This window comes from Piliocolobus tephrosceles, chromosome 6 (genome assembly GCF_002776525.5).
Source record: "Piliocolobus tephrosceles isolate RC106 chromosome 6, ASM277652v3, whole genome shotgun sequence".
Taxonomy (NCBI): domain Eukaryota; kingdom Metazoa; phylum Chordata; class Mammalia; order Primates; family Cercopithecidae; genus Piliocolobus; species Piliocolobus tephrosceles.
The window spans coordinates 54,419,740-54,447,298 of record NC_045439.1 but is presented as its reverse complement, the minus strand read 5'-3'; the positions used below and the strand labels follow the sequence as shown (position 1 = coordinate 54,447,298).

General features: G+C 39.9%; 1 protein-coding gene across 2 annotated transcripts in view; it reads right to left on the bottom strand.

Annotated features, from left to right (window-relative positions):
• Positions 1-26,034, bottom strand: part of FERMT2 (fermitin family member 2) — a 97,438-nt gene extending 71,404 nt beyond the window's left edge. For both annotated transcript variants that reach the window (XM_026455339.1, XM_026455340.1), the window contains exons 1-2: positions 25,864-26,034; positions 25,352-25,517 (exon numbers count right to left, since the gene is read on the bottom strand). In XM_026455339.1, the coding sequence (XP_026311124.1) occupies positions 25,352-25,508 (157 nt within the window). In that variant the 5' untranslated portion in view covers positions 25,509-25,517; positions 25,864-26,034. The remainder of the gene's footprint in view (positions 1-25,351; positions 25,518-25,863) is intronic.
• Between the last annotated feature and the right edge of the window lie 1,525 nt (positions 26,035-27,559).

Genomic DNA, 27,559 nt, shown 5'->3' with positions numbered 1-27,559 from the left:
GTACACGGTTTAGGTGTTATTATGTATGAGATAAGCCCCTAGAGCAGTAGTTTTCCGCCTGATTGGCATTAGAATCATCTGAGCAGCTTTTTAAAAATACTGATGCCTGGCCCCACCCTAAACTAGGGCTATTTTGGTTTGTGAACAGCTGTCTGTTATTTTTTTATGGGCAGACGAAGGCTGGTACTTCCTACTCCACCATCTTGGTGACATCTCTCAAACCAAATATATCAGAATCTCTGTGGGTCTAGGAAATGGTTTTAAGTAGGAGTCATCTGTTTCAAAATCATTACTGATAATTTTGAAGAAGTGTGGTGATGGGGGTATGCAAGAGTTCACTCTTGCAAGAGTGTGTGCAAGAAGTTAATGTGAGAGTGGAAATGACAACCATTTCAGTTATAATGGATGGGAGGTGAGGAAGCACAAATAAGAAATACAGACAACTTTTTCTGGATATTTTACTGTAGCGAGGAGAATAATAGTGATAGAATAATAGCTGGTAGAATCACAGAATAATAGCTAGTAGATAGATAAAAAGGAAATGGCAGACCCAAGGAGCATTTTTAGCTTCTTTTTTAAAAAGGGAAAGCTATTACAGCATTATTTTAAAAGCAGCTGAGATGATTTCATATTTCAGATCATTTATAATTCTAATTATCATTCATTAATTTGCCCTTCAGCAGAGTATCACTTCAGAACTTTCTAAAGACCTGACTGAGCCCTCTCAAACAGGCAAAGCAATATTTTCCCAACTTCTAGAAAATTAGCTCTTTCTTTGGTGCTGGCTTTATATTACACTACCTATCTTATTTTGAAAATAACAGTATCTCCACATCAAGTCACACAATTGGCTCTACTCAGAATATCACAAGAACATACCTATTCTATTCATCAGTAGCAAAAACAAATTTTACACACTGATGAAAATCCTGAGAAAAATGATGGTACACCAACTGAGAAGCATTTGCCCAGGCAAGCATAAAAGCTAACTGCACATCAAAAAGCACTTAAAGGCCAGGAGCGGTGGCTCACTCCTGTAATCCCAGTATGTTGGGAGGCCAAGGTGGGCAAATCACTTGAGGTCAGAAGTTGGAGTTTGAGACCAGCCTGGCCAATATGGTGAAACCCCAGCTGTACTAAAAATACAAAAATTAGCTGGGCCTGTTGGTGCACACCTGCAATTCCAGCTACTTGGGAAGGCTGAGGCAGGAGAATGGCTCACACTCGGGAGGCAAAGGTTGCAGTGAGCCAAAGTTGTGCCATTGCACTCCAGCCTGGGCAACACAGCAAGACTCTGTCTCCAAAAAAAAAAAAACACCAAAACACTTAACAGCACAAATTGTGTGTACAGGTGTGTGTGTGTGAAGTAGTATATCTCGATGCAGTAACTCTTTTTTTGTTTGAGATAGAGTTTTGCTCTGTTGCCCAGGCTGGAGAGCAGTGGTGTGATCTCAGCTCACTGCAACCTCCACTTCCCGGGTTCAAGTGATTCTCCCACCTCAGCCTCTGGAGTAGCTGGGACTACAGAGAGGTACCACTATACCCAGCCCAGCACATTTTTGTATTTTTAGTAGAGGTGGGGTTTCACTATGTTGGCCAGGCTGGTCTTGAATTCCTGACCTCAAGTGATCCACTCGCCTTGGCCTCCCAAAGTGCTGTACAGGCGTGAGCCACCACACCCGGCACGGATGCAGTAACTCTTGAAAGCACTTAGTTATCAAGTGTATTACAGCACAGCTTGTCTCTAAAGTGGCAAGTTAAATCATAACAGCCTATGCAACTCTAACTTGAAAAACCCACTGTGTGCAGAACAGATTTCAGACATCAACACACATTTAAGTTTTCCTCTAGCTGAAGACTGAATAGAAGCATGAACACATTATGATGACTTTAAAAGGAAAATGGTTATCTACAAATACTTATAAATAACGGCAAGCAAATGAAAATACTACTGGATCACTAAAGTAGCAGTTTAGTTTTCTGTGTGACATCAAAATGCATAAGGAAATAACGTTGAAATTCCCTGAATTTGCATAAACTAAAGCTTTGGAAAACTTTCCATACATAAACTCCCTTACACATTCTAATCTAGACTCTGGACTACGTTCTAAATAAACATTTCTGCTGTCCAGAATGGCAGGCTTGGTATTTCAAACATTAAATGACTGAATGCGCACGCGCGCGCGCGCACACACACACACACACACACACACACACACAGTATCAGCCTGGCACTTGGCCAGAAGTTAGCAAACATCACCGGAGTAGATTCATTCATCTGCGTTATAAAACCATTCAAGGTGTAGACTACACTCAAAAACTTGCTTTGATAGTCTGTTTCCCCAAGGTCATGATTTTCAGTTATCCTCCAGGTATAGGCCAACTTTTATTTGGTAAATCTTATATTTTAAATTTTGATTTTAAACTTTCAGAAGTAACCCATCACAAATACAAGCTTTCTCAGAAAGGCTGGGGGGTGGGGGATTGGGTAAAAAGTTGTACTATTGAAGCCATCACTTTTTTTCCTTCTCTGGGAAAGAAAAGGGATTTTATGATTTACTCATAAATTTGGCTTGCTTAGTAATTCTTTTAAGTCAAGAACTACTTATAGTTTATTATACCTAGCAAAATTTTTACTTCTATAATAAATTTTAGTAAAATACGTTAATTCTTCAAAACACTTTGCCAGCATTCTGGAAAGAATTATTTCTGTGTCCCTCCCTTATTTAACAGATCCCATCACCACCGTATCACGTGCACATAACAGTATCTGACAGACACTCAAACTCCTATCACTAACATTGCAAATTGCTACAACATTGACTGAATCAACAAAAATATCCTCCCTCAACTGTAACAGAATGGTCCTCAAATTCAGGAAGTGGTCATACACTTGCTTTACAAATACAACATCTATGTATTCTAAGGAACAGAAGGCTTGGGTTTCTCATCATTAGAGGCTTAGTAAATATTGCTTAGTCTACCAAACAGCTTTTGGTATCACAGTGCTCTCCCACTCCATGAGTCACCAAAAAAAAAAAAAAAAGAAAGAAAGAAAGAAAGAAAAAAATACATATTTCAAAGCTTTTTGCTAGAGAATATTATGCCCCACTTTATGCAATTCCAGCTCACTTATACTCTAGAAAATATGAGCGCAGAGAAGGGAGACATTATTGAAAACATCCTGTTTAATGTTTTCCTAATAAGATTATGAATTCCTACTTGACTGTTTTGATACAGGTTACTAAGATGCAATTATTGGCCGGGCTCACGCCTGTAATCCCAACACTTTGGGAGGCTGAGGTGGGTGGGTGGCTTGAGCCCAAGCATTCAAGGCCAGCCTGGGCAACATAGCAAAACCTCATCTCTACCAAAAAAAAAATCCAGGCATGGTGGCCTGTGCCTGTGGTCCTAGCTACCTGGAGGCTGAGGTGGGAGGATCCCTTGACTCTGGGTGGTCAAGGATGCACAGAAAGTTGATCAAATCCCACTCCTGTTGTTTCTGCACAACAGCTGGAACCTATGCCTTACCACACATCCATGGACATGCCCAAGATTTGACTTGGGCTTTCAAACTTTGCACAGTAGCTGCTAGTAACTATTTGAGATAATATTCACATTCCTGGAGAATCAGTTCCGCCTCATCTAAATTACCAGAGACCAAAAAAAGACCAGCCCAATACCTCCTGGACTTTATTTAATGCCATAATGTTGTCAGACTAAAGAGAAAAATGAAAGTTGATCAAATAACTTATTTTTTCTTACCTTAAATAACCACATCTTAAAAATAAGTAAGCAAGTTAGAGTTTGGAATGAAGAGGAGGTTAAGATGTTACTTTTGGGGGGCATAAATTTCTAGTTGCATATTTTTAAAGTATTAATTCAGGAAAGAAATGCAAAATTTGTTTAATATTCTCACATGTCCATAAACTAGAAGCAAAGCTTACATTAGATAATCTTTGCTAAGGCAACATGTCATTGTGACGTATAAGTACAGATAACTTTTCTGGGCACGTGACTTATTTCTGATAAATATATATTTTTGTATTCTGCTAATACTGTAATACTCTGTGCTGTTTCCTTTTGTTTTAGGACCCTCTTGAGCCTTAAATGAGATATAACTATTACCATAATAAAGAGCTGACTGGAGGTAAAGAACACTACAATCCTAGTGTGCTAATGACAAAGCCACTAAAGAAGCTGGTTCTGACCTACTGTAAGCAAGCCATGCAGACTAAGCAGACCAGAACACGTCCTTCTCCTGCTTTTCAGGTTACTTGCTCTACCATTTACCTACACCACTTAGTCGCTCATCTATTAAACTTACAAGACTTTTCCCTCTTTCATTTCACAGCCAGGTAGACTGAAACAATTACTGTACGTTTGCCCAAGACACCCTTGGAGAATCCTACTATGTTTTTTTCTGTCTACCACTGTATTTCAAACTTCTCACATTTCTGAGAATCCTTCTCCTTTGCAGTAGACAACCACGGATTCTACTGCAGAAAACTCAGAAGCCATCAGATTCAAACTCTTTCACCTTCACGCCAACCCAATCTATAAGACTTCTTACATTTGGACTCAGATGGGCCTCCTGTCTTTGTGTTAACATGAAAAGGTGCCTCTTCCTGTCTATCTAAAGCCAATCCCACCTCCTGTGCTCTGCTGCCCTTCCCATCTTCTAGGAACCATGTGCTTCTCTCCTTACGTTGGTTCTCCAGGGGTCTCATCCATTCTCATGGCTTTAGAAGACACTTTCATCATTGGTGTCAGCAGCCCAACCTTCTGCTCAGACCGCCAGCCTATACACCCTACTGCCTATCTCACATCTCTTCTTGATGTCCCTCAGATAACTCAATTTGTCTAAAATGTAACCCAATTTTTTCTTATCCCTACTGTTATTATACTAATTAGCACCAACTGTCAACCCAGTTGCTCAAGCTAGGAATCTGAAAGTCATTGATACTCTCTTTCCCTCTTTCCTTACATTTGACAGTAAACTGTCAGATCCACTTCCAAAAACCTCCACTCCAGTCTCCACTGGCACCACCCTACTTCAGGCTGCCATCATCTCTTGCACTGACTACTGCCACAGCCTCCTAACTGGTCTCCTGCATTCCACTCAGCACTTTCCATAATACAGCCAGAGTCATCTGTTCAGCACTTTCATGCCATTCCCCTGCTAAAAATCCTTTGCAACTGCTTCTAACTGCAATAAAATACAAATGCCTTATTAGGTCTACAAAGCCCCACACAATATGGCCCATCTACTCCTCCAAATGTATCCTGTGCTCCTCTTCCTTTGCTCCAGCCACACTGGCCTTTTTTAGTTCTAAGAATCATGTAACTGAGTTCTTTCCTGCCTCAGTGCCCTTGCACATGCCACTCCACTCCTGGAATGTCTAACTCTCTCATCTTCCAGATTTTAAGCATTAATTCCAAATTCTCAGAGAAGCCTTTTTGAGCTACCCTAGCCCTCCAATGTTCTATGTCCCTCCATACTGTTCTATTTCTGTATCCTGTGATATCACTGATCAAAACTGATATTTATTTTGTTTGTTGTTGGCAGGTGGGGGAGGAGAGTGCTATCTTTCTTTCTTAATAGATTATAAACTGCCTAAGAAGACAAGGGCAATGTCTATTTTGATCACCATTATATTTTCAGCACCTAGCACAGTGCTGGGCAGGCAAGAAATATTTGACAAATTGAATGAATCCTCATTTTGAAAATTTTAGAGATCTCTCATTACTCAAAACAAGTTCAACAAGAAGCTTATTTTTAAGCCATCAATAAAAGTAAATACAAGTTTTACTAATTTAGTTGTATGTCTGAAAAATCCATTTTATCTTCAACTTCAGAAAACATACTTCAATCCTAACTAGAAGAGCGGCAGAGATTCCCCTAGAAAAAGGAAATAAAACTGAACAGACATTCTGTTCTCTCTCACCATCTTCTAAAACGAATGAATTTCTTTGCTCAAGATAATCCCTATTGTACAAAATGATTATGTTCCAAAAGGCCACTCGTAAGTCTGAGAATTCAGATTCCTCATAGAAAAACACTATAAATAGTTAGGTTCCAAATCATACGATAAGTTACCCAACCAAAAATAATGTGACCTATACAACTAGCAATACTCTACCACACGAATTGTATCATAAAGCCTTTTGCAGAATGTATGGTCAATGTTTCAACTGGAGAAGTAAGAAAAACTGCAAGCAATGGCACCTGCAGAGTGTGTGTTGGATGGGGGAAGAAAGGAAATGCTGCTGCCAAACTGTGAGGGAGACAATGGCTTCCTGAGGAATATAAAATTAGAGGGTACCTGGCTACTCCCTAGTCATCTTTTCCAGAATGCCAAGAATTAACCTGTTTCCCAGACACAATTTGTTGTCTTAAGCCAGGGTTTCTTTTCTCTACTAAACGAATTACAAGAAAGAGTTTTTAACTTGCTTTCCTTTCCAATGCCTCAAACAAACAGACAACTCCAACTCTTCTGATGTTTCTACTGAGATTATATTGCCAATAATGTGTAAAGACAGGGCCTACAAGTAAAATTAACGCTTAAGTTTGTAAAAACAATGTCTGTAATATTATCCCTAATATTGACTGAAATGTAAAGGACACTAGGCATTAATCTCAGTATTCAATCACATACTCTCCTTACTCTCGACCCCTTTAGGTCTTTCTCCTCCCAAATTTCTCTTTCAATTTTAGAGATGAGGACAATGGGGCATCCTGCTTTCGGATGTGCCCTCCTGTTCTGATCTCTTTAGTCACTCAGACCTTCAGAAAGGGGGAAGACGAGGCAAATGGATGAAGACTGTGGCTCTTCAGGTGTATAATCAATGCACTAATTAATATTTTCCAAGTAACTATCATGACAGGCACTAAGTTGGGCAATGGAATATAAAAATTAGTAAGAATTACCATCCCAGTGGCACTTACACTCCAAGTGAGAGACACAGATAAGTAAAATGAGCTAAAAAGATAAACAAAATGTCACAGAGGCAACCAACATTAAATGTGAAAGATTAATTAGGATAACCTGGCATTTTCACCTGGGTCTTAAAAGATGTGAGAGTTCAAATGTGTAAGAGAAACCGTCCTGTAGGCAATGGAGGCTCTCAGACTGTTTTATTAACATGACTTTGATTTGATTATGAGGCACAAATTAAGAGTCTGGCAGCAAATTTACTGCAATATTCTACGGTGCAGGGCCTGACATATGACAGACGGTGAAGAGGAGGCAAATGTGAGGGAGTTGTCTAAGCTAGAATCATGGGTCTTGAGGATACTGATATCAGATGAGAGAGGACAGCTGGAAGGTGAAGAGGGGAAGCTAGAAAGCTCCTAGTTTGATAATTAAATGGATGATAATAATAGCAGTAAGATTTGTTAAAAGAGATTGGCGCGGTGGCTCACGCCTGTAATCCCAGCACTTTGGGAGGCCGAAGCTGGCAGATCACAAGGTCAGGAGGTAGAGACCATCCTGGCTAACATGGTGAAACTCCGTCTCTACTAAAAATACAAAAAACTTGCTGGGTGTAGTGGTGGGCGCCTGTAGTCCCAGCTACTTGGGAGGCTGAGGCAGGAGAATTGCTTCAACCTGGGAGGCAGAGGTTGCAGTGAGCCCAGATTGCACCACTGCACTCCAGCCTAGGCGACAGAGCAAGACTCCGTCTCAAAAAAAAAAAAAAAACAGAAAAAGAAAAAAATAAATGTTAAAAGATAAATACCATTGTAATCTCTTTGTTTTATAGATGAGAAAATGAAAGGAGAGAGAAGTTCCATAACTTGGCCAAAGTTCATACAGTTAGCATATGCAGGAATTAGGATTTGACTCTAGATCAGTGTGATTTCAGAGGTGGCACTCTTAAATAACACTCCATTAGCCAAGATAAAGTTACGCAGAAGAGAAGCAAGTCTGGGTATGTTGCATATGAGGACAAAAAACTAATGTCAGGACTCATTTACATTTCACAGTAAAATCCTGATGATTATCCTGCTCATCTCTTATAGGAAATAGGTATTTAGGAGAAAGAAGATAGAACATCCACAAGGAGGCAAAGAGATTATTAAATAAAGGAATATTTTTATTACGCATGTCTTTCACTGATTTAATGGCAACCACAGACAATAAAACTCAAAAAGGTTATGGTTAATAGCCATATAACTACTTGAAGAATGCATATACTAATATGTATTATTAGTAATTAGTAATTTGCATATGCTAATATGCAAAATTAAACTGATTTTGAAACAACCAAAGAACACAAATGGCTATGAATGCAAAGAAGCAATTAAGAATAATAATAATAATGATGTACTCACTTTTGGTTTTATACTACAAATTAAGACTTCTACTGTCCAAAAATAATTGGAATAACTTCTGAGTCATTCCTCTCTTCCTTAAGACTGTTCATTGGTAATTATTCTAGAAAGACCAGAAGCGAATTCCTAAATTACTCTTAATCTATTTCTAGAGGGACAACCCTCCCTTCCAGAACTACTCTGTATTCTAGAGGAAGAGAATTCTCAACAGTGCAATCTACAACACTATCATCCAGGACCTAACTTAAGTTTTTATAATGAGTTTCCACAACCATGAAAAACAGGAAAAGAAAGCTTTAAAAAAAGCCCCAACTCTAACTTACCCAACATATACTTTTGAACTCTGCTGAATCTTATTCTTTTTTATGGAGTTATTATTAATCAACAAAATGTAAAACAACAAACAAAAAACACTGGCAATGAAGCATGCAAATATTTCCTCCCTACATTTCTGCCCCACCCCATCTAGCAAAGTAAGGAAAGACCTACACCAAGATCACACAACAGTCATTATAGTAATCTAATCTTGGTATCTTTGAAATTAGATACTATTTATCTCTACAAGTTGTATTTTACTTTTTCCTCTCCCTCAGCTTTTCTTTCCATCCAAGTAATATGGAGTCTATCCCTTAAGTAGCTGTTAATGTGTCCCTTCCTTTCCTTCTACATCGCCTTAGTTCAGGTCCCCAACATCTCTACCCTGAACTACTATAACCTCATTTGCTACAACACTATCCAGAGTTATCTCTTAAAATGCAAACTTGCTCAGTTTATCTGTCCACTTAAAAATCTTCCAAGTCTGAGCCAGGTGTGGTGGCACCTGCCTATAATCCCCAGCACTTTGGGAGGCCAAGGTGGGCGGATCACCTGAGGTTGGGAGTTCGAGACCAGCCTGACCAACATGGAGAAACCCCGACTCTACTAAAAATACAAAATTAGCTGGGCGTGGTGGTGTATGCCTGTAATGCCAGCTACTTGGGAGGCTGAGGCAGGAGAATCGCTTGAACCCAGGAGGCAGAGGTTGCGGTGAGCCAAGATCGTGCCACTGCACTCTAGCCCGGGCAACAAGAGTGAAATTCCATCTCAGGAAAAAAAAAAAAAAACCTTTCCAAGTCTGTTTACTGAAGTATCTTATAATCCGTTAACAGGTTCCACAAATCTGTGCCCCACATTGCCTTTTTCTAGGGCTCTTACCACACCCAGATGCAGCTTTTGTTCTGGCCTGGTTTGTGGAACAAGCTGGTGTTTCAGATCTCCTTGACTGGCACCTTTTCCTTACCCCCTTTATCAAACTGGCAAAATCAGACACCAGTACCAGCTCAAATATTACCACCTCTGAATCTTCAATGACCCACCTGTCAAAGCAGCAAAGTATACCTTAGCACTTTGAATGATATAATTCATTGTAATTTATTTTATGTAACTAATTTCCCCACTAGATTAAGAGTCTTTGATTTTACCCTGTGTCTCAAAAGCAGAGACCAGAGCCAATAAACATTTATAAACTGCTTGTAATATACAAATATTTGTAACATACAGGCAGCATGTAAAGCAATCTTAATAATCTACTGAAAAACTGTAATTGTTCCAAAAGTTTATGACAAGCATTAAAAACTCTGTTGATTATAAATGTACATATGGAAATGGAAAAAATAGCAAAACTAATGTTTATTTAGTGTACTGTAATTAAAACATTAAAAACATTGAGAAGTGTTACATTTCTTTGTGAAAACTTAAGAATAGCTTAAATAGTGCTTGTCTTCTCCTCATACAACTTATGAAGTGCAGCAAGTATCTTTTATGCCTTTGCTGTCACACTCCTTTCTGAGTCTGGATCAACTTACAACATTTTATCCTTTGCTCTTTCCGTATCATGAAGTATCTCTGACAGCTCCTTCAGTATGCAAAGTTTTTGCTAGTGTCACTACCTCTGGGACATCTTCATCCTTTTTATCATACCACTTGTATCATGTATGTAAGTTTACCTTGTATCATGTATGTAAGTTTAAATTCCTTTGGCTGTATATCTATAGTCTTTCAACTCATGAAAGCATCCACATTTCCAGGGTGAGCTATTTCTTCTTTAACTCTTTATATTTGATTCAACTATCACTTCTAGCATTTCATAACCACTTTTGTTAATTCACTGCAGTTTTATCTTTGTTGGTCAACTCTTTCAATTACCCATTTTTGTAAAACATCATGAGTTTCTCATGGGGGACAAAGAGGCAACACTACATACTACTGTTCTGTGTGTGAACCGTATGCACAGTGGCCAATGACAGATAGACTTTGAAGTAAGTGACATGACTTGTCACTGATCATGATGGGCTTCTGTTATTTACATAGTGTTTGTGGACTGAAAAGATAGCCAGCAAAAGTTTTGTACTTTATGCAGTTACATTTTAGTTAATACATAAAGTTAAAAGATAGAGTATGGTAGCAACTAAAATGTGAGCCATGTTGTCACACTAGTGTTATTTAAAAATTGCAACTGTCCAAAGTGCAACTGTCTGATACGTTGTATTTCTTTTTTTTTTTTTTTTTGAGACGGAGTCTCACTCTGTCGCCCAGGCTGGAGTGCAGTGGCCGGATCTCAGCTCACTGCAAGCTCTGCCTCCTGGGTTTACGCCATTCTCCTGCCTCAGCCTCCCAAGTAGCTGGGACTACAGGCGCCCGCCACCTCGCCCAGCCAGTTTTTTGTATTTTTTAGGAGAGACGGGGTTTCACCGTGTTAGCCAGGATGGTCTCGATCTCCTGACCTCGTGATCTGCCCGTCTCGGCCTCCCAAAGTGCTGGGATTACAGGCTTGAGCCACCACGCCTGGCTGATATGTTGTATTTCAAAAGAAAGTTTTTAATCTGCTACCAGAAGCTGTAAACTGCTTCAAAGTTTACATATCATCTAAACTGCAAACACATTTCAATTGAAGTACCCCATTCCATTTTAGGTTAAGAAAATTATTTTACATTAAGGCTCCAATGGCTAACTGAGGCAGTGTCCAATTACGGCAAACATTTAGAAACTGCTATGGACTAAATGTTTGTGTCCCCCCAAATTCATATGTTGAAACCCTAATCCCCAATATGATGGTATCTGAAGATGGGGCCTTGAAGAGGTAAATCAAGCCATGGAGGTGGAGTGCTTCTGGTGGAATTGGTATCCTTAGAAGAGGAGACAGGAGACAGCTGGTTTCCCATCTCTCCTCCTTTCCCTCCCCCATGTGAGGAAACCAGGAATAGGGTCCTTACCAGAAACCAATCATGCTGACACTCTGATCTTAGATTTGGCAACCTCCAGAACTGTGAGAAATAAGTGCTTACTGTTTAGGCCACCGAGGATATGATATTTGTTATGGCAGCTCAAGCAGACTAAGAAACTAAACCTCTAACGAAAAGTAACAAATTGCAATTCTTCTACATAGCTAGTTGAAAACTGGGGAATTTATTCTTTAAAATAAAGAGATCAACTAAGTTTACAAATAGCCTTTTGAAGTTACAAATCCAAAATAATGTCTATCAATTTCAATTTATTATCTGATACTACAAGACATACTAACTCAAAGCAGTTAAGAAGCTTTTTCAGATCACATAAGCCATGCAAGCAGTTACAGAGTGCACAAACAGAAAGCATGCCAATTATTCATTTCCAGAGGGTGGGTAACTTTCTATCCAATCCTGAAGGCTGGCTTATTGCTAATTTGGTTCAACCTGGCTTCATTCCTAGAAGACAGGACTCAGAGTCCATGCAATGAAAAGGTCTGACAAATTCTAAGAGTAACATCAGGGCAAAATTCACCAGTTAGTATTGGACTTATGGAAGTATTAGTTGCGTTTGTCTCTTAAATGTGGTCAATGACACTAGCTATCCTAAAGTTCGAAAGAAAAGCAATTTAGTAAGAATATTTAATTGGCTTTTACACTGTAAGTTTATCTCAGAAAATAGTAACAAATTCTAATAGAAAACTTCAATGTATACTGGAAAAATTATTTCTTGAAATCCAAGAGGATTATCATTGCTTATACCTTATATGAAAGTTATTTTATATGAAACTGATGAATTTCCAATTTGTAAAAATCTGATGTCTCCCCCTAAAGTCTCTTATGGGCATCTCACAGCTCTGGGGATAATGCTAAATCTTTTAAACCTGGTTCAGAAAGCACTTTAGCATTATTTCTTCTTAAGCCTCATGTCAAGCTACTGGTTCCCTAGGATTGCTCCCCCATCATCACTAGATTTCTTTCAGTTCAACTGGCCAACCTCCCTTCCCCGACTTCCCATGCCGGGAATTCTCATCCTCTCCCCAGCCTGTTGTTCTGTCATCCTATCCCTTACCCACATTTCCCCATTTTTCATCTAGCTAATTCCTACTCAGGTCTCAGCTTAAAAGTCAATTCCCTCCACAAATACTATCCTATATGCTAGGTGCCGGTTCCCCGGTACAGAATCCTGTAAGTATTTCAATCACCATACTACTCACTACATTATAGTAATTACTATTTAAGGATTGTCTTTAGGTCAAGAGCAGTGGCTCACGCCTGTAATCCCAACACTTTATGAGGCTGAGGTGGGCGAATCACCTGAGGTCAAAAGTTGGAGACCAGCCTGGTCAACATGGTGAAACCCTGACTCTACTAAGAAAAGAAATACAAAAAAATTAGCCAGGCATGGTGGTGCGTGCCTGTAATCCCAGCTACTCGGGAGGCTGAGGCACGAGAATTGCTTGAACCCTGGAGGTGGAGGGTGCAGTGAGCTTACATCGTGCCACTGCACTCTAACCTGGGCAACAAAGCAAGATTCTGTCTTAAAAAAAAAAGATAATAATAATAATAATAATAATAATAATAATAATAATAATAATAATAAAGACTGTCTTTACCTTAAGACTGCAAGTAGAATGAGGGTAAGGAATGAGTTAATTTTGTTCATACCAGTTTGTAGTAGAGTCTCTGGTATTCAGTAGGCTCTCATTTAAAAATATTAACTGGGTAAGTTAAGGAATAATAGAGTATCATTTCACAGTTAACTATGTCTTTCTTCTCTATAAGCTTTTCTTCTATTTCTCTAAGCTAGTCTAAAATACACCATGAACACTGCAATCCCCAACCTGGAATGCCTTTCTTCCTAACTATGCACCCTGTCTCCCTTTAAATAAGGCCGGTTACTACTCATGACTCTAAATCTCTGTCTTCCTGTATTCAAGGGCTACTTAATTTGGCACTTCTCAATCAGATCATCGACTTAAAGTAATTCTCTTTTTTCACTTTGTTACTAGCAAGCTGCTCATATTGAGAGCCAGGACTATGCCTCGCTATATAATAGTTGGCTATCCATAAATGTTTGCTGCTGCTACTACAGTCCAGTTCATGTTTCTCACATTCCTACACGTCTCATGTTATATACCTCTATAACCTACCAAAAACAGAGCATGAGTGTATAGATTTATCTCTATGCAGGAATGTTTACATATCAATGTCCCCTCTCTCACCTAAGGCCCTTCTTTGCTATTTTAAGTTCTTTAAGGAATTCACTGCCTAAAACTCATTGAGGATCCTCAACAAATTTACTGGTCAAACTCCAAAAGGATCCTCAATAAAACAATTATTAGTCTAACTACTACTTACTATGCCGAGAACTGCTCTAAGTGCTTTACACATGTATATGCATTTAATCCTTACAACAACCCTAAGTCGTAAGATTACAACCCCATTTTGCTTATAAGGAAACTAAGTCACAAAGATGTTAAATAACTTGGCACAGGGTCACAAAGCTTATAAGTAGTGAAGCTAGTATTTAAACCCAGACAATCGGACTTCGAGGAATGTATTCAGACACTTCACAACCATTAAACAGAATTTACAAAGGCAAGAAAAACTGTTAAAACGGTTTCAACAAGAGATTAAATAAGAAGGGGTTTATGGTTAACTACTACATAAATAAAAGAAAACAATTAGAATACTGAAAACCACAGTTGAAATTTATATTTTAAGTTTACATAGTATTTGAAGGATAACTGGAGATTACATTTTATTGAGCTCTTAGTACAGTCATTCTAATTATCAGGAATTGTTAATCCTTTAAATACCATATTTAGTCAATACATTAGCCCCTCCCCAAAACAAGTGAACTAAAGCTAAGTGAGATTAAGTAATCAGAAGTTAAAATAACTTGCCCAAGGTCATATGTAACTAATAAGTTGGCCACATCTTACAGTAAGTTCTTAGCCACTAACAAAGTTCACTCATTTATTTATTTATTTTTGAGACAGAGTCTCACTCTGTCGCCCAGGCTGGAGTGCAGTGGTGCGATCTCCGCTCACTGCAACCTCTACTTCCCAGGTTCAAGCGATTCTCCTGCCTCAGTCTCCCGAGTAGCTGAGACTATAGGCATGAACCACCACGCCCGGCTAATTTTTGTATTTTTAGTAGAGACAGGGTTTTGCCATGTTGGCTGGGCTGGTCTTAAACTCTGGCCTCAAATGATCTACCCACCTCGGCCTCCCTAAGTGCTATAAAATTCACCTTTTAAAGAAGGTAGTTGTCTAACCAGAATATTGAATTTATGGAAACACTCCCTATCTTGGCATAGTGAGTCTGTAATTTTGTGTATGTGGAAGAATAACATCTGCTTCTAGATGATCTTCATACTTAATTCTTTATAGTATTACTAATAATGATGCAAAGTAGCACAATAAACTTAAAATCAATTTCTAACAGAACTATTTGGCTTCCGGCTGGGCATGGTGGCTCATGCCTGTAGTCCCAGCATTTAGGGAGGCAGAGGTGGGTGGAACACTTGAGGTGAGGAGTTCAAGATCAGCCTGGCCAACATGGTGAAACCCCATCTCTACTAAAAAAAAAAATAATAATACAACAATTAGCAGGGTGTGGTGGTGAGTGCCTGTAATCCCAGCTACTCGGGAGGCTAAGGCACTAGAATTGCTTGAACCTGGGAAGTGAAGGTTGCAGTGAGCTGAGATTGCACCACCGCACTCTGGGTGACAGAGTGAGACTGGTCTCAAAAAAAATAAAATAAAAAAGAGCTATATGGCTTCCTTTTAAAAGACACATTCTCAATCTTTTATAAAATGCTGTTATTTATCTGGCTCAGTATAAGGAGAAAATCTACAAACAGTAAAAGAGCTAGGACTGTAATCGTCATCATCATAGCTACATTTACAAAAGCTAAACACTTCATGTGTATTAAAATAATCTTTATAATAATCCAAATATACTATTATTATCCCCATTTTCCAGATGAGGAACCAGGTCACACAGCCCAAGGTCACACAGTTAGTATATGGTCAAGTCAGGATTCTGACAGGGAGGGCTGCCTCTCAGTCTATGCTCCATAACAAGGGCATTCCATCTTGGCAACAGAAGTCACTGCCACCTTGCATAAGACTTTTAAAATTATACAGGAATCACTTGCTTTTTCCAAGTTATTTTTAATTTCAAAGGTTATAAAATTCTTAGATCTGAACCCAGGAACTACATTAAGGAACATTAAGCTGGGAAGCACTTACCCAGTACACAACTTCATCTACAATCAATAATGCTAGCACTTTACTGGTGTTTTATTCATAACCCTGAGTGTTCCATTAAGAAAAAGATATCAAAAACATCATTACACTGATGCTGTGAAATTACAATTGATTTTTAAAATACCTAATGTATTTTTTAGTTACAACATGATGTAAAAAATAAGACGGTTAAATATCTGAGAAAAGACTCCCTTCCGATTCTAAAGTAGATGTCACCTTCTCTGGGCTGGAGGTTATCAGTCCAATAACCTTGATATGCGTAGAAAGGTCACCCCAAGGACCTTTCTGACTGCACTGACACTGGCTGGTCCTTACGTATCTAAATGACAGATAACTGAGTCTGAAACCTGAATCATGGAAGGAAATCAAAATGTAAACTTCAAATTTTAATCATTTACTGCTTATCTCTTTTTCTCATATACATGAACTCACTTCTACGCAGAATTAATGAAGTTGAGAGAATACCATAAGACATCACTTTCAATTAACGTTCAAAACGTTTTACTGTGTAACCCTAGGTGAGTTACTATGAAAAATTATTTGTAATATTCTCAAAGGGAAATGGACCAGGATTTGTATACTGACCCTATAATTCACAAGAGTATGGCTGTAGAAATCTTACATTTAAAGACATTTAGATATCTTTAGATACTGTTTATGTATCTTCTAGTTTAGAGTTATCACATTTGAAGAACCATTTTCAAAGAATCCTAACACATTACACATTCCAAAGAGACGGGAACAAACTTAAAGGATAGTTTACTCTGTGTTATCTATACTGAGATTCTAGAAATTGAAAAACCGACTTAGCCAGTAGGTTAGTCATTAGGGAAATGCAAATTAAAATCACAATGAGATAGCACTACTTACTTATTAGAATGGCTAAAATTAAAACAAACGACACTAAATTCTGACAGTAACAAGGGCAGGGGAGACCTGAGAGCAACTGGAACTCTCATACAATACTGACAGGAAGGTAAAGTGAAGGTATTTGTCTAACCAGAATATTAAATTTATGGAATATTAAATTTAAAGGTAAAGTGACATGGCCACTATGGAAAAGTTTGGCAGTTTCTTCTAACATTAAGCATATCCTTACTACACTACCCAGCAATCCCACGCCTAGGTAGTTACCCCAGAAAAATGAAAATATGCATTCAAGCAGATGTTTATAGCAGCCTTATTCATAATCTCCCCAAACTGGAAGTAACTCAGATGCTCTTCAATTGCTAAATGGATGAACTGTGAAATATATCTACTCAATGGACTACTACTCAGCAATAAAAAACTACTGATACAAACACATGAACGAAGCTAACATGTATTATGCTAAGTGAAAGAAAACAGATTCAAAGAGCTAGACAGATACTGAATGGTTCCACTTACAGGCCATTCTAGAAAAGGCAAATTATCGGTGGTTTTTAGGATCTGGGTTTGAGGAGATGAGATGGTTACAAAGAACACAAGGGAACTTTTGGGAGTACTGTAAAAGTTTTCTATCTTGACTGTGGTACTTTTACATGTCAAAACTCAGAATATTATACTAAGAAGGATAAATTTTACTACATGTCAATCAGACCTCAATAAGCCTGACATTAAGAAAAAAAATTAACAGGAAATACAATTATATAATAATTATACAAGTAATCTGTTAAAGAATGAATTATAATGAATTATATTGTAATGAATATAATTATATTTTGTAACGTCATATTCATATACATATACATATTTGTAACGTCATATTTATAACGAATATGAATTTGTAACCACAAATCCAAGTGCAGAAGTCACATTCTTAATTATGAAATAAAAGAATTATTTTATTTAAAAATATACTTTCAGATGTATCTGTTTACCTCTCACTGGGCATATATCCCATTTTTAAATGTTTCATGGCATAAGCATTAATTTTTCAGTAAAATAATTATTTAAATAGAAATACTGCATACATTAGCTTTTTTCTGAAAGTACTTTCATTAGTTTCTAAACAGGCCCAATGTTTTCATGTGCCTTTGCTATAAATGAACTAAAAACACTGCTCTTATAGAATATATGAAGTAGAGAATTAATATACTACTGACGCTTTCATGGTTTTAAATTTTTCAAATCCCTGGAATACCATCATCCACTTATTGGTCCACTGCATTTCAGAAATCTTACAAAAATGGTACTTAAACAGCTCTCTGTTACACTGCAGAGGCAGGTGTGTGTTTGGAAGTTGGTGGGAAAGCAAAATGATAGCTGTTTTTTCTTGTCGTTTAGAGGGTGGGAACAGAAAGCAATCGTGAACTAAGTTTTTTTTTTGAGGAGTGCAATTCACCACTAGCAAAGCTGGAACTTACTAAATATACTAGATTATATTTTAACCTACTTTTCCTTTTTTTCCTTCCTACTTTCATATACTCAGAGACTCAATACCACAGAGAAAGTGGCCACTCTCATTTGTATAACACAAATAGTTTATATAAAGTATATACATATAAATATATATGTAGTATCTATATATGTATTATCTCATGTAATTCTCACCAAAACCTATGAGAAAACTTTTTTTCAATTTCTATTTTATAGAAGTCAAAACCCACTCAGGTTGGATTCATTGTCCAAAGGTCATACAAGCCAGTAAAGTAGCAGAGAGAGCCAGAAGTTAAATCCAGATCTTCTGACATACTAGGCAACCTGTTATTTTTTAATAATCTGTGCCTCCATTAGCAACTACTGCAGTCTAAGAACAGCTGACATTATGGGAAATCTACATCCAATGATGTCTAAAACTATTATTAACAGTTTAATAGTAAGCTAAGAAGTAAACTAAATTTTAAAAATAAACTATGTGAAAAAGAACCTATACAAATATCACTCTTGGCCAGGCGTGGTGGCTGATGCCTGTAATTCCAGCACTTTGGGAGGCTGAGGTGGGCGGATCACCTGAGGTCAGGAGCTCAAGACCAGCCTTGCCAACACAGTGAAATTCCATCTCTACTAAAAATACAAAAATTAGCGTGGTGGCAGATGTCTGTAATCCCAGCTACTTGGAAAGCTGAGGCAGGAGAATCACTTGAACTTGGGAGGCCGAGGTTGCAGTGGGCTGAAATTGTGCCACTGCACTCCAGCTTGGGTGACAGAGCAAAACTCTTATCTCAAAAGAAAAAAAGAATCACTCTGAAGTGAAATTTGCACTGATACTAAGAACCTTATTTTAAAAAGGTTAAACAATGTCTTTAAAGACCAAGGCTGAGGAACTGTTCTACAGAGTGGCCATAAAGTTTACAAACAGACACTATCATTTTACATCTATCTTAATGTAATATCAATAAGCCATTTATTATATACTCTCCTGTAGCTCCACACTTGGTGGCTGTTCTGTATATCAAAGGAGATTAAGAAGCCCTTTCAACTAAATGTGAAATGAGATTCTAGATGGAAAAAAAACAAAGGCCATTATTGGGACAACTGGCAAAATTTGAAAATGGATGCATATCAGATGACAGTATTGAATCAATGTTAAATTTCCCGAATGTGATCACTATACTCTAATTATGCAAGAGAAGTGCCTTGTTCTTAGGTGATACATATTTAAGTATTTAGAAATCAAAGGTTATAACTCTGAAACTTCATTCAGCTGCTCCCCAACATGTATATGTCTGTATAAAGAATTCAAATGGCAAAATACTAACTGGCGTCTAGATGAAGATTACAGTGTTCACTGAATTACTCTTGAACTTAGACATTTGAAATTTTTAAAAATTAAGAGCCAAAGATAACCAGGTAAAATTTTAAATATTTTCTTTCCATTCTCTTCAATAGCGATTAGACATTTCCAACAAGGCCTTTTATAAGTAATCGAATAAACGTATTTTTAGCATTTCTATAAATAAGTTAACTCTAGTTGGAAACAAACAGTACTTTTTTTACTTTAAAAAACTGGGTATAAAACATAGTAGCAAAACAAAAACAAGAGGCAGCAAATAGCACACACTCTAAGGAATAGCTCATACTTTATTAGCTGCCACAGGATTATAGTAAAACTTGAGTACTATCCTCCACTTTTAAAGAGCTTAAAATTTGCTAAGAAACAGATACAATTTAATTCACTTCCTATGGATCATGAACAGTGTTTTAAACACTGAGTAAACTTACTATCAGATTTAACCAAAACTTAGTTCACTTTAGTAAGATTTTAACATTGTTTCCTCCGCCCCAAAGATTTAAGAAATTATCTTATAATCTTAATATATTTCACTATGAATGCAATGAGGTTGCATCATGTAGGCATTAATTTCCATGAATTCAATTGTGAGCCCTCAAGGGGAAACACTGAGGATTTCAACTGCATAGGCACCATTCCACCAAATAAGCACACACCTTCCCCAGGGAGCACTAAACCAGGATATAAGGGAGCTGTCTAGTTATATATACCTCTTTCCCAGTGTGCATCTTGCCAAGCTCTAATCCTAGTGTTTAAAGTATTTTTTTTGTGTGTAATGAAGCCCCTAATGTAAGCCAGCTTCTTCATCTGGTGCTCAACTAATGAAACTCATTTTTGGAGTTCCTAGAGGAAAAACTAGCTATTTTCCACTTCTGTGAGATGCAATGAATGTATACCATACTTAACGATCACTTTAAGGGAGTTGTAGTGGTAACTTTATTAAAATATATTTCTTTTTTTGGTCACATGTGCTAACTTCACAATCTAACTTGATCCTAACATGCTCCAACATAAATGAACTTTTTTCATTATTATATGGCAATAACATGACACACTTTTAAAGCAAGGACTTCTTTCTAAAGGCCACATTCAGAAACATAATCCTCAATTTTTTTTTTCTTTTTTTTTTTGGAGACAGAGTCTTGCTCTGTTGCCCAGGCATGGAGTGCAGGGGTGCAATCACGGCTCACTGCAGCCACAAACTCCTAGGCTCAGGCAATCCTCCTGGCTCAGCCTCCAGAGTAGCTGGTACTACAGGTGCATGCCATCATGCCTGGCTAATTCTTGTATTTTCTATTTTTCTGTAGAGATGGGATTTCACCATGTTGCCTGGCTGGTCTCAAACTCCCAGCTTAAGCAAACTCCTGAGCTTTGGCCTCCCAAAGTGCTAGGATTACAGGCATAAGTTACTGTGCCCAGCCAATCCTCAATTTTTCTTCCTTTTTTTTGGCAGGTTGGGGGCGGGTGGGACAGAGTCTCACTCTTGTCGCCCAGGCTGGAGTGCAGTGGCATGATCTCAGCTCATTGCAACCTCCGCCACTTGGGTTCAAGTGATTCTCCTGGCTCAGCCTGAGTAGCTGGGATTACAGACACCTGCTACCATGCCTGGTTAATTTTTTGTAATTTTAGTAGAGACGGGGTTTCACCATGTTGGCCAGGCTGGTCTCGAACTCCTGACCTCAGGTGATCCACCCACTTCAGCCTCCCAAAGTGCTAGTATTACAGGTGTGAGCCACCACTCCAGGCCTAATTCTCAATTTTTCTAAAGCAATTTCATATGTTTCTTTTTAGTTGCTCCTGAGTCCTCCAATTTGCATTTTTTCCCCTGTAAATTACGTGACTTGATCTAACCCAACTGCTACATTCTCTCTACTCATGGAGTCAGAGCTAGAGGAAACTTAGAGATCACCTATTTTTTCCTCTCTGCTCACAGAGCTGGTGGCTGGAGATTTCCATTCAGTGAACTCCAAATTATAATTTCTTATTCTCCACTTAAAATGAATTTTTACAGAAAGGTGGAAATTTAATCGTACACGTAAGTTTTAAAAAGACATTTTAAAAAGTGATACTAAAACTCAGTGAACAGATCCACTCGGTATTTCGAGTCCACCAGGCTGGAGTGCAGTGGTGCTATCTCAGCTCACTGCAACCTCCGCCTCCTGGGTTCGAACGATTCTCCTGTCTCAGCCTCCTGAGTAGCTGGGACTACAGGTGCCCATCATCATGCCTGGCTAATTTTGGTATTTTTAGTAGAGACAGAGTTTCACCATATTGGCCAAGTTGGTCTCGAGTTTCTAACCTTCTGATCCGCTCGCCTCAGCCTCCCTAAGTGCTGGGATTACAGGCGTGAGCCACCATACCCGGCCTAAACTGGATTAAAAAAAAAAAAAGGGTGTTTGTCACTTTCTGGATGAAGTATAAACACTGAGGGGATCAATTATGAAGTATCAGCCTAGACTAAGTCACAAATGCAAAAACTTCGTCACATTAGGATATAATTCCCTAAAGCCCACTTCATGGCATACGCTTTTGCTTTCTTTTAAAAGATTAATAGCGAATGACAAATGTGTTTTATACTAAGATTTAAAAGAGACCAAGGCCAGGCATAGTGGCTCACGTCTGTAATCCCAACACTTTGGGAGGCCAAGGCAGGTGGATCACGAGGTCAGGAAATCAAGATCATCCTGGTTAACACGGTGAAACTCCGTCTCTACTAAAAATACAAAAAATTAGCCAGGCGTGGTAGCGGGCGCCTGTTATCCCAGTTACTCAGGAGGCTGAGGCAGGAGAATGGCATGAACCTGGAAGGTGGAGCTTGCAGTGAGCTGGGATGGTGAGCCTGCACTCCAGTCTGGGAGACAGAGCGAGACTCCCGTCTCAAAAAGTTAAAAAACAAAAAATAAATAAATAAATGAGATCTTTCAGATGTTTGAATTAAAGTCAAAATTCTAAACATTGTGTTTTAATGGCCTTCAGTGTCCACGTTATTTATAATAAAAGTCTAAATACAAAGATATTGCTGACACATACTAACGAAGCATTACTTACATTTATGTCTTGCTTAATCAAAATGCCTCATTCTGGGATGAACACTAGCTTCAAGATGAACCTGACACGCAAGGGCCAAACCATAAAATTGTGTCATGACTTTTTTTTGTTACAGATCTCTTTGAGAAATTAAAGTGAAGAAGCCTCTTCCTAGAAACTTCCACATGTGCACACACACAATTTTAATACAATGTTGAGGGAATAGGTCATCCTGAGATCTATCGACTTCAGGGAAATAATTGCCGCTACTGAAAGTTATCTGGGAAAACCACCTTAATATAATGCTTTTGGTATTCATATACCCTCCAAGAGATTAAAAAGGATATCGGAGAGTCTGGAGTTTGAAAATGTAAGTGAATGCTCTGGTGCCTTCTGTTCATAACTGCTTCAAGGCCACAGTAGCCTGAGTCTGCTAATTGTCCATCATTGCTCTGCAAACCTGAGATAACAGACTCTGTACCATCTCATCCCTACCACCATCCCCACCTTTTATCTAGACTCTGCAAGCTGCTTTGATCCTCTCTAGCCACTGTTGGCAAGTAGTCATCCAGTCTGCCCTTTAATACCTTCAGTGACCTAAGTCAGGGCTTCAGAAGTCAGGTCATTCCAGTTTTAGGCAACTCTGAAAAATTACAAAGTTCTTTTCTAATTTGACTAGACTGATTTCTGGATGTTTTAAATGTTGCCCTAACGAATCTCTCCTCTATTTACTTGCTGACAGGCAACAAAATAGCTTACCATTCAAAGTATCTAATCCTAAAAACCAGGGGCATCACTTAGCTCTACATTTACCAAACAGGAAAGTCAGAGGCACTTTCTATTTGGAATTCAAACTACAAGAGGAATCAGTATTAGTTCAGTTCAAAAAAGATGTAAGGTTTCCATATGCACAGCATTTCCTACCTTGTTAGGCTTCTTTTCGCTGCATAAAAAATTAAAAATGCATCAGCATTAAAAGATTAAGATTATAGTCACTTAACATCATTTCTGTCTGCATAGTTTATTCTCTGTATTTCTATTTATTACTGTGATTCTATAATAAACAGTCCTAAGCAATGCAAAATAAATATAGAAACCATTATTTATTCATTAGCTACAGCCTGGCTTTTGAGAACTACAAGTTGTCTCAGTCACCTTCAACAGCTCCTTTTTTTGCAATATAAAAAAATCTCCTATTGAAACCAATGTATTAATAAGGTCCATTTACCATAAATTAGAAAAGCTATAATACAAATGCTTGTTTTCTTTGAAAACAAAATATAATATCCAAATATTTGCTATTTTCATTCTTAAATAATCTCATACCAGTGCTGGACAAAAAAGGTTCATAAATATTTTGTAAACAGTGACTGATTTATTCAAATCAGATAAAAATACTGTTAACTGCCAGTTAAATGGTTTATCAATACAGCAAAATCTAATTTTCACTGGGCTACCTACCTGGGAGGATTTTCCTTCCTGAGCTGTATCTCAGGGAGACAAACAATACACAGTCTTAAGGAAGAGACTACCTTGTAAGGAGCTTCTTTTTGGTCCTTCAATAATAAAACTTCCTGAAGGGGTACAAAGCAGGTCCACCCAAATGAATTCTGCCTTATTTTGCAAACTGCATCAGAGTGCTATTTCAGTATCTTTACATACAATAATCCTTAGATTTCCTGACAAATAAGCACTTCTCTACTTTCCCAGTGTAGCTTGAAAATGCTGTATTAAAAAAAAAAAAGACCAAAAAACCCCCAGAAAGTCCCCAACCCCCCTTCACCAAAACAAAAAATTCTAGCCTGAAAAGACAATGCCACACACATATCACCTTATCACAACTGCATTATGTACAAAAGGCATTTTAAAGTTCAGGAAGATAGTTCTCCGAGCATTTCTCTTACGATCAAATCATCTATTTAGTTGATTCTTCCAAATGAAAATGCTTTAATTCATCACAAACCAAATGTGTACTGCACACTCTTCATACTGTAAGATACCTTATTATTTCAAATCGGGTATCAGTACAGCATATATTTGTACTCAAGCAAATACTGTCAACTTCAAATTAGCTTAACAAAGTCTGCTTTTTAACACAACGTTCTTTCATTGGCTTGTTTTTAATATAAAACCCAACGCTCGAAATGGCTTACATCGAGCATGGACTACGGATACCAAGTTTGTCAAGTACTGCCCCACCCCTTGTAAGAGTGGATGACTGGAACATTTTAATGCACTCCACCACGTAGAACAGCCACAGAAACTTCACACTGGCGCCAGTAGTTGCACATTTTCCAGCAGATTTTTCTTAAATGGATTTTGCATCATTCTCTATACCAAACGTCACTAACATTCAGGTATGCTTAAGAAATAGATAACCACTGACACTAATATCACCCTCCCCAACACACTTTTCTCATTCTTCTATCGTTCTGTCACTAAATGTTAAGAATTAACGAGTTCCCCGGCACACATCCCCCTCCCCCGTAACTACGCAATTAAGGTTATAATTGGGAGGCTCGAATCACTACATAGGAAAATTCAGAGTCACAAAACAAAATAAGACGCAAAGGGGAACAAGTCTATCTGCTTAAATACTGAAAGATTTTACATTTCTAAAAAGCATCGAGATGCCAAGATTTCTCAAATGGGCCCCTCCCCCGCCATGAGCCTCTTTCCTCCCCCCACCAATTCTGGGAAATCGTTAGTTGGACGCGGCTGGGATGCTACTCACCGAGTTTCTCCACCAGCTTAAGCATCACCCCTCCAATGTGCACCTCGCCGGTCACTCTCAGGGTGACATCGCGGTTCAGGTCCGTCACATGGACACTCAGTTCCCACGTCCCGTCCGCGTAGCAGCCATCTGGCATCCTTATCCCGTCCAGAGCCATGGCTCCTTCCTGCGAGCGCGGAGGAAATGGCTCTCGTAAGCGTCACTCCCCCAAAGGAAGGCGAATCCCACCGAATTCGCAGCGCCGGCCACGGGCTTGGTGGTGGTGGAGGACCCAAGGCTTTCCGCGCGAACTCGGGAGGGCGGTGACGGCGGCCGGGGCTGCGGGAGGACCCTGCGCCCCGCTCGCCACGCAGCGCTCCTCGGCCCCGGCAGCGCCCGCCCCACACCGTCCTCGCCTAGCGGACCGCGGCGGGCTTCACCTGCCGGCCGGCCCCGAGACACAGCGCGGGCTAACTCCCTGTTCCCCTCCCCGCCGCGCCCCCTCGGGTCCCGGCGGGGTCCCGCTCCCTCACCGCGCGCTCCTCGCGCTCCGGGCCCGGGGCTCGCGCGGCAACAGGCGAGGGGCTGGAGGCTCGCGGGGCGGCGGTGTCCGTGTCCTGCTCCTCGAAGGGCGAAGCGCTGCCTGCGGCCGGAGTGGCTAATGGAGTCCCGTCGTCGCGGCCCCTCGCCTGGCTCCCCGCGCTCCACCCTCTCCCCGCCCCCTCTGTCCGAGCCTGGCTGGGCTGGGCGCGCTGGCTCCCTCCTTCGCCGCCCGCAGAGCAGCCCCGAGCGGGTCCGGCCGGCCTCGCCCCTGCCCCCGCCCTCCCGGCGCCGCGCTCGGGGGAGGGGGCTGCGGGTCCCGGGCGGGGCGGGGCGGCGCGGGGGTGGCTGGGGGCGCGGCGGGGCGGCAATCTCGGCCCCGCGGAGCGCTGCCCTTTTATGGAAATGAAGGACCCGGCTCAGGGATTGAATCCAACATCCGGGCTTTAGGCGGCGGGCCCTGAGGAGGGGGAGCGGGGGAGCGAGGGCTGCCTCTCCCGGGATCCTGGTGGCCGGCGGGGCGTCCAGAGCTCTGGCTGGACTGGGGCTCCCGCGGCTTGTGTCCGCGCTGGCAGCCGTGGGAGGGGGCTTCTCCGTGATAAACGGCCCCAGGAAATTCCCAGGGCAAGATCGTTTTCGGAGAACAAAGTCCTCCGGCCCCCTCTCCACGGCTGGAGCGAGACAAAAAGCCTCAGGGCGGTGAGAGGTGCCGCACCCCGGGAGCTGGAGAGAGGAGTCCGGGATGGAGAAACTTTAAAAAGTAAATGCCCAAACCAGCTCCTTGAATGTCCCACAAAAGAATGAGAAAACCCAGAGGGAGGTGAACCACAAAAATTGCTTTGCAAGCAATGTCCGGCACCATCAGCAACTCCTACTGGACTCCCAGGAGTTTGCAAGCGTTCTTAACCCCTTCGGACGCTCCAGCCAGATGCGAGTGAAACAGATGATGCTCTTGCTTGAGGGGAAAGGAAAGACACAACTTAGTGCCACCAGTTTTACTCGGAAACCGTTTCCCCAGCTTCTCCAGCTCTTTGTACTTATTTGTGTGTTTTTATACGCAATTTAGAGCTAACAAGTCTATTAAAGCTGTTAGATGGAGATACATGCTCCACCCCACCCTCAGCCGCACCTTGGATTTTAATACTTCTGGAACGGTGCCTACAGGTACCAGGAAGAGCCAAACAACTTCACCTGTTGAAGACTGGTGATGGGAAACGGTCCTCTTGCTTCCCGCTTTTGTTTCCACTTCCCCCATTAACTGTTGTACTCTGTTGAGGGGACTCCTTTCGGAGACAGCAAACCAGGGGAAAACTGCCTCGCTAGCAATTCACGGACTCAAAATATAAACGTCAAGAAGGCTCAGGTTAAAATACCTTTAATGATAAAAGACTCCAGTTCGCAGTCTCATCGTCTTGTCAAACTGTCTCAAACGCTTGGAAAAGGAACTCACTAGGCATATAACCTTTTGTTAACATTACGGGAAAACAAGATGAGAGGCCTCAAGAAAGGGATGGAACTGAGAAAGGAGTGAAAGCTGCAAAATCTAGTCAGATGCCAAAGGCTTGGCAGAAAAAAAAAAAAAAAAAAAAAAACAGGGAAAACCACTACAGTGTTTTTAGCTAGTTATCGTGGAGAAATTGATGCCTTGAGTCTCTTCTCTGTCTACTCTCCAATATTTCTACTCATGGA